The sequence below is a fragment of the Ptychodera flava genome, chromosome 13, assembly GCF_041260155.1.
Source record: "Ptychodera flava strain L36383 chromosome 13, AS_Pfla_20210202, whole genome shotgun sequence".
Taxonomy (NCBI): domain Eukaryota; kingdom Metazoa; phylum Hemichordata; class Enteropneusta; family Ptychoderidae; genus Ptychodera; species Ptychodera flava.
Window position 1 is genome coordinate 13,344,747 of NC_091940.1, and position 14,323 is coordinate 13,359,069.

Genomic DNA, 14,323 nt, shown 5'->3' on the forward strand with positions numbered 1-14,323 from the left:
AAGTATAAGATCAGTGACATGAAACCTTTCTCATCCATAACTGATAAGTAAAATTTTGATTTCCATCATAGCATAGAAACGCACATTAACATAGAAACGCACCTTATGCTGTTTTCTCTACCGCAGAACAAAGTGCATTTCATGAATCATAGAGTTCAGGATATCCTTTACCATTGAATCATTTCGTAACTTCCGTTCGTGATATCATGTCGACGTCATCGGCGGTACGTATACAGGATAAACGCACTTAAAGGCAACTGGGCTTGATGTCAATGCTCGATAAAATTGTCATTGCGTACTGCACGGCCTATCTCCGTGGTTAGAGCAGGCAGGCGACTGTAAATAATTAGGGAAGCCTTTTGTTGTCTCACCTGCATGGTTGGTATTGCGAACCACGTGTACTGAGTGAACTCCATTCAATAATTAAACACATTACGTCAAGGCATGCCATCAATTACACGCAAATCATTTTTCAGTAATGTTCAGCATTATGACGAAGCATTAAATTCAGATTTGTCGCACAGTCTTCAAGTTTCCAAGGCAATTTCTTCTTTATCCCCTCGAACCTTGACCTCACACCGCTCACAGCTAGTTGTCTGTGTCTATGCCGTTTAGTGTAAAACTTGGAATATTTGCTGGTTGCCGAGAAGGTTCAACTATGACCGCTTTCTCTACATCGGTCGTCTCCGCGCCACGTTCAGGTAATGCATGTGTACTTGCCCCATGGGTGGGGCGCAGTATCTTTCAAAATTCCGAGATTGTATCCACCATAAATGCAATAAAATCAACCACAAATGTAATGACACAGTTAATCATAAGTTTAACTGCACGCACACGCAACCATAACAGAAGTTAACCATAAATGAAATAAGGCTCATTACTATAAAATAATATAAACTTGAATCAGGATTAGACATTTGTGGTGACGATTATATTCATGAGAGTCACAGAGATTAAAAGAGCAATGCCGTATTCTCTGACTTTTCGCTAGTAACCAAAGTATATTCGATGAATATCGAATTCAACAATGGCCAGAGATAGAAACTAAGGTTGGTGTAACGGCAGGATTTCAAAGTCTTAGAGCAAAGAAATAAAATTTGCATTTTGTCAGTTTTTATTCAAAAATATAGACATATCGAAAACATTGTTAGAGATGCTAGTGAAAGTTTTCACCGATAAGAAAAGAGTTGTGTTACATCTTTGTTCAATGGGCAAAAAGGATTCTTTCACTTCAGAAAAATGTTATATAGATAAATTATTGAGTACCAGTATTGTCTCCGACACCCTTCTGTTTATTTTATGGAAATATTACAAGTTAATTGCATACCTAATGTTCACTTTATATAGACAACGTTTGAAATACTTTCAACTGAGTAAATTCTATCGAAGAGAGAAGTCTAAAAAACCGTTGGTTATAGTTCAATGTTTGGTCAACATTGTTTATGTTGTGTGTGGACAAGAAGACGGGACGGAAACGGCTTCGACTGAAAGGTGATCAGTGCTTCAGTCTTCAAGTCAACTTATCAGCAAGCCCAGGAGCTCGATCACCGTTACTGTACATAGCATTTGACATTTAAGATAGCGATCTTAAATCGGTGGCAAAGGATCTTTAAAAAGTACAAAGTGCGTGCACAGACCCGCTTCTGGGTTCGTCGCTCCTTGGTCCACTACGCATGCCTAGGGTAGCAAAATCTCCAGACCCAAATTTTGTCTTCCGTGAAAGTGAATGGCACATAATCCTGGAAAGTGCTTCCCTGACTTCCTTTGGACAGCGCGTACCCAATCCCGATGCCCAAAGCTGCAGCTGTCGCGCCAACAGCAAGAATCCATGGTAATTTAGGTCTGATGATCGACAGAGCAAGGCTCACTCTCGTCAAAGTCGGCCTGGATTTCTTGTAACTGTCCCAGTTGCGAATTTGGTTGAAGTATTTGGCAACTTGAGGGCGCTTGTCGTTCCCCCAGTACCTGTTGTGGAGCCCTAGTTCTTCCAGACGATGCAACAATACAGACAAATAAATATCCGCCACCGTGAAGTTGTCACCACATAGCCACATTGGCTTGCCTGAAAAATTACAGAATCGAAAAACTCGAATTTTTTACAAAAAATTGTCGACGGAGTATTCGAAGACATTTGTCAAATATAAAAGTGTCAATTTATCCTAATGTCTAAAAAACTTAAAGATGTGACTTTACATCACCCTCGTAAAATAGACTTTTTTGGTCAGAATATATCAAGATGTACTATCAGACCCTCTGATGAAGTATTAACCTTTACATCATCATCCAGATTTGAGTCATTATTGAAATTGGCTTGTCTGCATCAACGCACGTGCGTCTATACAGGTGTGCCGATATACTCATCAGAGAACAGTTCCACCAGTGTTGTATGACGTCACATTATGTCGATAAATCGGCTAATCCTATGACAATATTGGATGACGAAAAACTAATGAATGCTCTATTTCCCCAAATTTATGAAACATTTAAATTTCTATCTTCCAAAAGTTTTCCCTGTTTCCTCCGAATAATAAGGTTTTCTCACCATCGTGTGAAGCACTCTCCGCGTTTCTGGCGATTTCAATCTCCAGTTTAGTGAAGACGTCGTCGGTAAGATGGAGCATCGTTTGTAACTCGTCGACGTTCGGCTCGAGGGTCCATCCTCGTCCCCATGCTGCTTTCTTCAAGTACACACCCTTCAAGTCGGGATTTTCTGTCGCGTATTTTTCGCACTTTGCTGGTATCAGATCTCTGAATGCTTAAAACAACGAAACAGTAAAAATGTGTGTTTCAAGAAGTAAGGAACATTTTGTTAAGATTTGCTATAATTTTTTCGCTTAAAATGAATTCATTCATCGTTCCAAGCGGTGGTGGCACATCACATAACGCGCATAATCGCTGTTTCAGCTCCAGGTTCAAGGAGATGACTTCATGTTAAAGTCGAAACAATAAACATCTAAATATTAGCTAAACATATTGTTTTATGTTATTCTTTGTTTTTATTTCCCTAAATAATCCAGGTGACTCCTTAGGCTACCAGTGATAAATGCGAAATGCTAATTATGCAAACAATGAGACTTCACTGTATGATTGCCAATTGTACTTACTATTATGCTACTTTTTTGCAAATACAATTCTTCATGGTCAACTGTGTATTTACCTTTCCTTGTTAATCTTACGGTGGATGGCGAAAAATACCAGACACTGTTCTCAGAACCAGATATTTCGGTGTAAATAGTGGAGCCTCCCATTGTGAGTACTACTGGATTGACCTTATTACACAGCTGTTTGAAGTATTCACACCGATGTCCTTCGGCGGTCGATTTGTCCGGGCAGAGACGAGTCGCTGCGATGAAATTAACAAGGTGTCATAATCGCACACTGCGCATGATCAATACAATGTCGCATCGCATTCTAGTGGGCTGGGGTGGAAATTCTCACCCGAGCTTCAATTGGGAATTTCTATCCCGCACTAGCCAGAGGAGAGTGCGAGACAGATATTCCTCGACTCAGCAATTCCAGCTGGTGGGTGGAAACTAACGTCCCTCCAGTACTTGCGAAAATTGCGGTTGTTATATTGCACTGTAGAATTCACCAATTGTGTAATTCCACGGTAGAAAAATGAAGCCGGTAAATTCTCATCAAATGCTTTGCAAAACATTTTTATGCCTGTTAAATATGTCATCAAAAGAAACCAAATCACAATTATGACAGTTTTTAGGTCCATATTTTAAGATTTAAAATGAGCATTCGTCAAACAAACTTGAAAACATAATGATTTCATGATAGGATGAGTCAGTATTATGCTTTATGTGAGTGTGCACAAAGTCATGGGAAGGCTGAAATTTTCACGGAGATTTCACTTCCGAGTATTAAAAAATCTTGAATCTTGGAAGTGTTAGCGTAGTCAAAACGCCTGAAATTCAACTCCACGGGTTTTTTGTGTTTACAAGCATATTTTAAAACGTTTGGCCACACAGTAATAAATACAGAGGATAATTACATGACTAGTGTGCAGAAATGTACTGATATATCGGATACGGACCTGTGAATACAGCTCTGAAATCTCACCAAAACTATGCAAGCCCTTGGGTTATAAGGCATATACCCTGAGACAGGAGCTGATCAAGGCCCGTGACAAGAATGCTCTGTACACTATCTGAATATAGCTGTGCTACTGTCCTGTACTGTACTCACTTTCAGGAAACTTTTCGTCCAGATATTCGATAATCCGTTCCGATTGAGTAAGAACAACGTCTCCATACACCAAGGTAGGGACTTGGCCGAGCGAATTGAGTCGCATGTACCAAGGCATGATGGTCTCTGCCATTGCCACGTTCAAGTTGTACTGGCGGTACTTCAAACCTTTCTCCTCCAGAGCTATTTGGACCTTCATTTAAATAGAGAAGTCGAAGACGTAATAAGTCACTGATTCACGAACTAAAACCGAAGTTTTACGAAATATCACGATTCACAGCACCCTAAGGTTCTGGTCCCTGTTCAAACAGGTCTTCACGACCCTGAAGGGACGTTCAAGTAATTAATGATAAACACTATACAAGAAATGACCTTTCCCAGCCTTTGTGAAAGGTTAAGTGAAGACGGCGTACTTATTGGGTTTTTGTTTTCGATGACCAGTCAGACAGTTGCTATCGTCGCACTGCCTAACTGCTCCTCGAAATGAACTGATATGACAACTGCTGCTGTCGATCATTGAAGAATGGAGAGTTCACATACAAATATTTCGAGCATACATCAGTGCTCAGATTTTTTTCCCCGCGAACGTCCTCAAACATCAAAATGCTCAAGTTTGGTTAATTATGCAATGTGGTGTTCTTGTGTGGTGTGGTAAGATTACAGATGATCTCCAACATGCATGGTTGTGTGATCAATGAAAAATGGCGTCAAAAAAGCACATATTTGCTACAGAGAGAGAGAGAGAGAGAGAGAGAGAGAGAGAGAGAGAGAGAGAGAGAGAGAGAGATTTAAATTTATATTTCTCTACTGTGCATTAAACGTTAAAGACGCCACCATTTTGTTCTCCGTGTCCTTTACACTTCTATTCATTCACAACATAAGTGGAGCTTTTGATTTTCCCTCAACCCATGCCTTGTACCATGATGACCTGACGGCACGGTGACCTGAAGTCTGAGGTCAGTAAATAAATAAAGCCATGCAGTGTACAGCTTTTATAATTTTGACTCTGACTTGCCTCAGATAGATTTGCATGGATTCAAATGTCGGCATTCTGCTGAACTTGTCTTGTTGTATACAAGCCATGTACAGGGAAACCTTTCTGATTGAATTCTAGACATTTTCATACAGCATAGTGAATAACACGTAAAAAGCTAACACTATCCGTTTAGTAGGAACAAATCACTACCAATCAACGTAGACCACACAGTGTATAGCTTTCAAGCTGTTCTGTGAAGTCCCCTGTTGCAGGGAGACGCATGTTTTTACATTTTCATGCAAATTTGATTCTCAACAATATGATTCCTATCAAACCACACTTCATGAACAGAAACATCCGCTCGTATCAATGTCGACGTCATCAGTCACGTGTAAGTACGTGCTGGGGAAGCGCATTTTAGGCAGCTGGCACCAACCCAATTCATATCGTGCCCCACTCCCTTTCAATGACACAGCCGTGCCCGCATATTAATCTGTAATTTATCACTTATCGGCGCGTTTCCGTCGTTTCGAATTTTTGCACAATCATGCATACACCGTCACAACGCATGAATACACGTACCTCTCCGAACCGTTTACCTTTTCACCAATATTGATTTGATGGATCGATTGTCTCGTCAAAATATGCAATCTCGAAAGAGAATAGGATTTCTCCTCAACAATGCACTGATACATATGTGCAGTGCTAAGGAACTCCAGTTTGTTTGCAGACTTCGACAATAGAGTGCGTGGTAAATCTAAATTATCCTAAATCAACCTGTTTTGTAGTCGCACAATGCGTTCAGACCGTCCATACGCTTGATGCAAACAGGAGGTGAACAGAAGCTGTACAAATAGTGATCGGACACTACCCTTTGCAAGCTATGGGCAGAAATTTTCAACGCATCGCGATGGAAATATGAGAAAGATATCATATTTCATATTCCAAAACAAAATTTACAAAGCGAATAACGCTTACTCATGGTCCGCATCCCCGTCAAAAATGCAACAGCTGTCTCGCTTGGTTAGGGAGAACCAGATGATTTCCGGAAAGTGGAGGAAATGGGTCTTGCAGCATTTTTCCCGTCACTGCAACAGCAGTGCTTTTTTCTATTGTCAGTCCTGCATCGTTTTTCAAATCAATTTTTCTCAAATCATAACAGGATCATATTATATTTTTACTCCTTCCACTGCTAAAATATCCTTCCAATGCCGACAAGTTTTTTTTTCGAAAAATCCTCCGTCTCCCAACCCCCTGAAATCAAATCGTTTTCCCTTTAGTATCGTTAGCGCTCGATTGTAAAGTACCACCGCCATATATGACACTCGAGTCAAACGAGAAAAGTACAAAGCTCTAGTTTTGTATTTCTATAGAAATGGACATGATATCCTTCTTTCCGGTCTCGTCTACGAGAGATGATATGCCCATAGTATTCGGTGTGTCTGTTTGTATGTAGCTGTCAGGTATAGGATCGATTGTTATTCGTATGGTTCATTCTATCCAACACTGACCGGGCAGTGGTTATTGATCGGGTCATCAACAAAAAGGCTCTGAGACGGCGGCCTCCACTCCGCTGCACTGCCAAGATCCGTACGTGGCACTGACACCGTCCCACTGCTTTAATTCGACGTACATTTTAACAACCCACTTACCCTTTGAGTAAAATAGGACGCATCTAGTCCGTAAAGCAGGAGACCACAGTCCGACATGTCTATCCGAATCTTTCTGGCGGTATATTCGTTCAGGGTATGCGTGCCAATCTGTCTCAGCAAAAACTAATAACGACGTCCTGTCAATTCTATTGCGCCTGTATACTGAAGTAGATTCCTTTAACAACCTACTCAAAAGGGCAACGGGCCAGGGTCAAACCTTTGATGGTTGGAGTAAAGAAACAACATAAAAAGCGCCTGCGTGCGAGAATCCCCTTTCACCCGATGCCCGCGGCCGCTTGATGCAAATTTCCGCCAAAGCGCGATGACAGGCGGTCACATTGTGACGAAGTACACACATCGGTCACCATATGCTCATCCTCCATTGGCGGATGAATATGTATATCAATAACCGGAATACATTACCATAATTAGTAGGTGCAATAAAAGTGCTGCAATGTGCGCTTTCACGCTGTGCGCAATTCATCTCGCACGGTCATGTATTTATATCCGTTTCGAATCAGACAATTTTACCGAGCAATTGTATTGCTTCACTTGGAAAAAACGCCCTTTTCAATCGTGATGTCTCCGAATCGACTGTTCATGTTCATTGCTAAATTCAATATCCTCGTTTTCTGGATTAAAGTGACACGTTCGCAGGGCATGTATTTGCCTGATATGATGATGTAATATGATATCTGGGCATTGCTACAGCAGCAGCGGTGTTTACAGGCCAACAATGAACGTGATGAAGGGACAGAGCAACACAAAACAACACAACAAATAACAAGGCAAACAGACAATAATGAATAATTAAAATCATAAATAACTCTGTCTTGTGATTATTTTGGAAAAAATATCGAGAAAATTTGATCTGATGTTGGATTACATTTAATTAATAACTATATAGTGTCAAAATTGTTGGTAGACATGACACATCGATTATGAATTTATTTAATTTGAATATTTTACGCATTTGTTGTAACTATACGACCCTTATTTCTGTGTAATTTCAAACATATCAAAACCGCCAATAGTTAACTTCTGTAATATTGCTGTACACTTTCGCCAAAGTAAAGTATTCTCTAGATATAACTTTGAAACAAATGACTAAACTGATGGATTCTTTCGGCCTTTCTGTCATTGAAATATACATTATTATATCATATACCTTTCGCACATGGGGCCTGTCTTAAGTCTTTTTTCATGTTTTTTTATGTGAGATTAAAAGCTATTACAGAATTTGAATCTTCTTAAAATGTAATAAATGGCAGTATTAAGATAGTTGCTGTGGATGAGATTGTCCAAAGTATCCTGAGTGTTATCGATAACAAACTGTACAATGACGCTTTATCAAGTACAATAATTTCGAAGAATTTAAGACGGTTATCCCGTTCGTGAGTCCGATTGCTCTGGAAATGACCTCTACACTGTAAAAATATAATTCACGGTCAGTCAGGTCAATGGTATGACATGGAATGCAGTACCGTCCATACCCATGACTTTGCATTTTAATCTTAATCTACACCGTTCTGAAGAAAGCAGTTCGTTCTGAACACTCCGATTGTGATTCAGTGACGATTCTCCATCATCATGATGACCAGAAGTGACGTAACATTTTAGAAAACAGTAAACAGTATAACCAAAGTATAAATCTCCAGATTTTTCGCTCAGAAAAATATATTCTTCTCAATAACTCACCCACTCACTCACTCAATCAATCAATTAATCATTCATTCATTCCAGTAAGTCCATGTACTCACAAAATTGTTATACGCTGACGACTCGAGAATAGACTTTCTTTAACTTTATTCCGCAACCCTCTTATTGTGCAAGTCACGTCAGTAATTACGGAAATAGATCTAGAGACATTACAATCTTGCGTTTCCCGTGAGTTGCAATAAAACATTGATAAAAATAAATCTAATTAAATAAATTAATTAATTAATTAACTAAAATAAACGCAAACTGAAACACTGCTAAAAGATTGCGTACACGTCAAGGTTTTGCATTTTAACAACATATGCAATAGCTCTGATAGTTGACACAGCAAACGACATTTCTCAGCAAACTGCATCCAAACGTTCATTCATGTGTGCTTTTAAGAAAAGCATATCTCCGTTGTCCATGATTCGAAACAAAGTCGCTGTGAGGAGAATTCAAGCATTAATATTTGTCATGGAAGATTACTAAATATCGTGTTTTCTGACCAACTGTTGGGTGCAACTTGTGGCAGATTTTTGGACCACACATGAACACTGCAACATTCTGCATTCTACACACCTTATGAACCCATGAGAAACTAACATTTTCGTTTTCCTGTTTTTGTATAAATCGACAATATACTTTGTTCCCATCATCATGGCGGTCATTTTGAAAGGCAAATCTAATCTGAGGGAAGTGTTTTTTTCTAATCCAAAACTTTCCATGGCGACCCCATCATGAATCCCTGATCATGTGTAAAGAATATATCATAGCAACAATTTAAATCTTCATTTTCCAAGCACACATCACCGTTATGTTTTATCTGTAGTAGGGGAGGTCCGCACCTGACTTCACTGTTACCTGCATACCTACAAGACTTGTTCTTCAGAATATGAAATCAAACTCAGTTGATAAGGTACAGTACTGCAAATCCTGAACTTTGGTACAATGCATGACGACTTCTGTCCTCGCAACGACCAATGTAAAAATTAATCTTTATCGTTGATACTTATTGTTTTAGAATGACCTATTCACGGACTTGACATAGCAAAATTATGTTGATCAAGAAGATGACAGCAGCGCAAGAGACAAGCAAGGACGCCACCTATATAAAGGGAATGTTGGGAAGGAGAATTTTCCTCATGGCTTTACAGGTTGTGTTGGGTATACCTTTTCTATGCTAAGGGGGATTTCTTTCGTTGTCACATAATTATAAGGGCAAGAGCCCCGGCCGCTGCGAAACCAGCCGCAGGAACCATCCAGGGCCACCTGCGTTTGATCCCGTCGACAAATTTCTCAAACCTCGTTCTTGGCACCTTGGTGAAGGTCTCTCGTTGTTTGATGCGGCTCAAGTACGCCGTTACGTGAGGGCGCTTTCCGTTGGCCCAGTAGCGCTTGGCCAGTCCCAGCTGTTCCAGTCGGTGGAGGATACTAGCCCAATAAACATCGACTGCCGAAAAAGTTTTCCCGATGAGCCACCATTCTTTCTCTACGAAAGAAAAAAAAAGGTGATTTAGAAGTCAACCCTCTTTTATGCGTTACTGTAACGTCAGTTATTCTCGACCGCGGGTCATCCGGGTGCTTGCGGGTTCTTACGTCATTTTTGCGGTGAAAACAAATAATTGAAGTTCGGATTTTTCAACCACCAAACAAATACTCGAAGTTTCAACATTCATAAATGCCATAACTTTTAGTTCTGCTTTTGTCACACAATTTCTGTATCGTTCGCTCTTCTGGATCGTCTGATCTCTCATTTACGTCGCTCACATTTTCACTCACTGACGTCACTCCGCGGCCAGGAATTCATACTCACTGAAGAGTAGACATGAAGACGAGGGGAGGACAGGAATGTGCGTGCTGGTATCATACACACTTTAAGAATCACCTGGAGGTTCTTCTATTCTCCTCGTTTTGAGCTCATCCTCCAGTTTCGCCATGACATCATTCGTCATCTTCAGCGCAGCGTCAAGTTCATCGTCATCGATACAGTCCGGGAAACTCAAACTTCTCTCCTTGAGCTTCTGATAATTATCTTTCAGCTCGGAGTTTTCTTCAGCAAGTTGATCGCACTTCTCGGGTATGCTTTCCCTGCACACTGGAAAGTGAAAAGAAAGGTATACAGAACGCATCTTGTCATTGCTGCCTATCTACTACGAATTACGCCCAGAATAGAAAGACAAGTGAAGTGCCAAAACGGTTCAGACGACTGTAGGCGGTATAGACTTTAAAAAATGAGAAACATATCTACGTCGACAATCGGATGAACTCACCAGCAATAGGAAATCGACGAAAAGTCAATGAAATTAAAAAAACCAAAGCATTCAAAACGATTTGTTTGCTACAACGAGAAGAATTATTTTTGCACCATTGTATGTTTTCAGTTCCACTATTCAGGCTAAATAAAACATTATTTATGTTACCAGTAACCCGACTTACCCTATTTAAAAAACCGCCAATCCTAAACTTTTTTTCACATTTTCAGAGATCACACCTATGAATTTGCTTAATTTTATTGTTTTGTGATGGGTTACACCTAAATAAAAATATAATATGAAAAAAGCTCTTGGTGGACCTATTCTATTTCCTATGGGCATATTAACGGAAGCACACATAATTCTCAGGGGCTATTACACGAAGTTTGGTCGATACAGAGTCGTATTCGAGTCTTGTGTCTTTGTTTTATCTGCCATGTTCATATATTTTTCCGTAACTGCACTCGGTACATGCTAGCTATATGCACCATTCAATTGAATTAATTTCCATCGACATTGACTTCGCAAAACCTATACCTACAGAACTACATAGATATCTTCTCTCCACAACTGATACACCATTTTGTATCACTGATGCAGATTGACCGGCTGTATCTCACGCACACAATGCCACGCCTCGTCATTACTTACACATGAGGACTTTCTGTACATCTTGCTCCCTGTAGCCATTATCGAGTTCATCGCCGTCAACCTGAGCGAGTTCAGTTTTCATCGGCACACCCAACGTCAACGTGTCCAGATCTATCTTGGCAGCCAGTTTAAGGAAATACTGACATTTCACACTCTCTTTGGTAGATTCTTCGGGAAATAATCTTGAGTCTGCTGTAGTATGTAAAAAAGAACAATTTTGACAAGAATTGATTTCAAGAGAGTATGGCGTCCACTCTGGTGCTCAATGTATCCCTCCCGATCCATAATGGACGAGAGCAAACTTTGCACGACATAATGTACTCAGCTTCGCCTAGTACAATTATCGAGTACAAAGTTTGCTTGAAAAAGATGCATATTTTCCATTATATTATAATTTTGGTAGTGCAAGAGAATTTCTGCATGTAGAAAACTTCTTGAGCCACAATGCTGGATGATCAGATACATAGTAATAATCTGGACGGGATGACGTCACAAAATTAACTGATATTGGCAAAGCTATAATATAATAGGGAAGATAAAATTTGAAAACAGCTAATGCTGTGCTACTATGTGTACCTATGGCTCACCAGGGATTTCAAAAATAAATTTCTTTTAGAACGATAAATTTAACAATTTTATCAAAACAGAATATACTACAGGGGGCATTGCATTAGATTAGAGAAGTACCAGGGAAGACCAATCTAAATCTGAGATGGGCACTACACCACAGGTATTACCTGACCGAGGTCAAAGGTTAACTCACGTTCCGGGAAAGCTTCGTCCAGGTAGTGCAGTATCTGCTCAGGGCCGGCGACGACTTCGACGCCGTGCACGAGCGTTGGAGTTTCTCCGGACGGGTTTAATTTCATGTAATTTGGAGATAGATTCTGTAAATTGAAAATGTCCACCTCTATCTTCTTAAATGACAGTCTCTTCTCTCCGAGTGCCAGCAGAACCTACAAGTTACAAGTTACCGAGATTGTTGTGTCCAATAGTTTATGTCAACTTTCAGGACAAAGGGTTGGTAGTACCGACAGTTCTAGACGTATTGTCACGTGGTATTTTTTTCAATCATTCTGGCGTGATGCCATTTGTATGCAAACTAATTGATAATTTTCTAATTAGATAAGCTTTCTATCATGAAAAGACTTCTCGGTCTTGTCAATGGCAGATTATCCCTACAAGAGGAATATGTGAATATTGATTAAAAGACAATTTTACTGTATATGCCATTTATAGTGTGTATTAAAGGTGCGTGTAACACGCGATGTCTGTAATGAGCGAGATAGAGGTTCATTTAACGTTTTGAATTATTATACTGGTCGTTCTTACAATTAAAGTAAAAATACATAAATTCTGAGAATAGGAAAATAGATACTAAACTGTGATTTTGTTATTATAAGAATAGAACACTTCAAATTGCTGTCCTCAAAATTAAGAAAACTAACCATCGATCCAGGAAAGTGTCAAACTAATGACTTCCAAACTCTACATGACAAGTCAACACTGGAGAAGAATTGCTCATCGACTTGGATAATTGTGCATGCGCAGTTGCATGGTGTGCCAATGAAAGTCTACGTGTGCAGACGGTTAAATATTGCGGTACTGCTGATGATCGTATTCAACGTGCAGTTTTCACCAGGTCGAACGCATGTCACCGAGGCATATGAATGTACGAAGGTATCTAGCTACGTGATGTCTGGGCTGTCTTAGCACGTTCGCACATGTGTCACTTACCCTATGACAGTGGTACGAGTTCCCCTCGTAGTACAGCAGAATATCATCGTCCTGGAGCTGGTCCGCCATGATAATCTCTCTATCTTCTGCCGATCGCTACCATGGCAATGACTCTCTGCAATTTGAGCGTTGATATTCTTAAATTCCAATCGCCATGTCTTTGTAACTCGACGCTGTGACGTTGGTGACCTCGATATGTGGCATGGGTTCCTGCGCAAACAACTATCACTTTCTGAAAAATTGTGTATACTTTCGGACGAGGGCGCTCTATAACTATCACTTCTGTTGAGTTAATGCTGTAGTGAAACACAGACGCTCGGCTGCAAATCAAATGGAAATTATTAAGTTCGGTTTACTGTGTTAATGGAAGGGACATGCACACACATGGTGCGCCGAGGATCATTCTGTTCTGCGACTTGAGCGATGCTCGGCCGCTTGGCTCAACTCGCTTACTAAGTATTTTTAGAGAATCATCTGGGGTGAGATCTGGCACAAAAATAACAGAAGTATATTCGGCCAAACTTCATTTAACATAGTAAATCGACAATTTCCGTTCATACGTTTTATCGAGTATAAATGTATTCGAACCGGTACCTTAAGATCGTGGACTTATCAATGGATCCAAAGGCCTGTGCAATAAATAGATATGGTATGGAGGGAGAAATTCGGCTCTGATATGGTACATATATGTTCTTTGGAAAGTTCAAAAGTCCAAAGTTTTGGTCATATACTGATATACCAAAAGTCTATATTTCCTACAAGATACTTGGGACATAAACTGTATATTTAAAATGTGTTCCCATACACGGGGAGAAGGCACAAACATAAACGTCATAATTTATTATTTATCAGTTGTGCGGGTTACTTCAATAGGATACTCTATCGAAGATTATCTAATTATATCGTTTGAATTATTAATCGTTTTTTCTCTCTTATTTGTGTTGACAATATGAAATGGATACTGTCACAACAGTCGTCTGGTTAAGAGGCTATCAAAGTGCGCCTCTCGCGGCGAAACAGCCAGAATCGCTTTGGCGTTAACAATGTGTCCTTTGTCACCAGGTAATCATTTCGCGTGGAATTTTTTAAAACTCCCATCAAAGGAAGGATTACAATACAAGTGTCTTCAAAGTTAAGATGAGAAAAGTATGCTATACAGA

At 39.9% G+C, this 14,323-nt stretch overlaps 2 protein-coding genes across 4 annotated transcripts; both read right to left on the reverse strand.

Moving 5' to 3' along the window:
- Positions 1–1,091: 1,091 nt before the first annotated feature.
- On the reverse strand, positions 1,092–7,171 carry LOC139147491 (ganglioside-induced differentiation-associated protein 1-like). 2 transcript variants are annotated; one of them, XM_070718600.1, is made up of 5 exons: positions 6,823–7,171; positions 4,195–4,387; positions 3,158–3,343; positions 2,543–2,755; positions 1,092–2,062 (listed from the first exon to the last, which is right to left on the reverse strand). In XM_070718600.1, exons 1-5 carry the CDS (start codon positions 6,877–6,879, stop codon positions 1,668–1,670), a joined length of 1,044 nt encoding a protein of 347 aa, XP_070574701.1. In that variant the 5' UTR covers positions 6,880–7,171; the 3' UTR covers positions 1,092–1,667. The 2 variants fall into 2 exon arrangements, with proteins under 2 accessions (XP_070574701.1, XP_070574702.1); XM_070718601.1 differs by having other exon boundaries at positions 4,195–4,377; positions 6,823–6,919.
- Positions 7,172–8,611: 1,440 nt separating this feature from the next.
- LOC139147492 (ganglioside-induced differentiation-associated protein 1-like) lies at positions 8,612–13,483 on the reverse strand. 2 transcript variants are annotated; one of them, XM_070718603.1, is made up of 5 exons: positions 13,164–13,483; positions 12,190–12,382; positions 11,427–11,615; positions 10,409–10,618; positions 8,612–10,012 (listed from the first exon to the last, which is right to left on the reverse strand). In XM_070718603.1, exons 1-5 carry the CDS (start codon positions 13,230–13,232, stop codon positions 9,726–9,728), a joined length of 948 nt encoding a protein of 315 aa, XP_070574704.1. In that variant the 5' UTR covers positions 13,233–13,483; the 3' UTR covers positions 8,612–9,725. The 2 variants fall into 2 exon arrangements, with proteins under 2 accessions (XP_070574704.1, XP_070574703.1); XM_070718602.1 differs by having other exon boundaries at positions 11,427–11,618; positions 13,164–13,397.
- Positions 13,484–14,323: the final 840 nt, after the last annotated feature.

Bases quoted from the DNA above. Each gene is read 5' to 3' on its own strand.
- LOC139147491 (XM_070718600.1), bottom strand. From the start codon at position 6,879: ATGTCGGACTGTGGTCTCCTGCTTTACGGACTAGATGCGTCCTATTTT. The intron at 4,388-6,822 runs GTAAGTGGGTTG...ATTTAAATGAAG, and splicing joins CGTCCTATTTTACTCAAAGG to GTCCAAATAGCTCTGGAGGA. The intron at 2,063-2,542 runs GTGAGAAAACCT...GTAATTTTTCAG, and splicing joins GGAGAGTGCTTCACACGATG to GCAAGCCAATGTGGCTATGT.
- LOC139147492 (XM_070718602.1), bottom strand. From the start codon at position 13,232: ATGGCGGACCAGCTCCAGGACGATGATATTCTGCTGTACTACGAGGGG. The intron at 12,383-13,163 runs GTAAGTGACACA...TGTAACTTGTAG, and splicing joins ACTCGTACCACTGTCATAGG to GTTCTGCTGGCACTCGGAGA. The intron at 10,013-10,408 runs GTGATTCTTAAA...TTTCTTTCGTAG, and splicing joins GAGAATAGAAGAACCTCCAG to AGAAAGAATGGTGGCTCATC.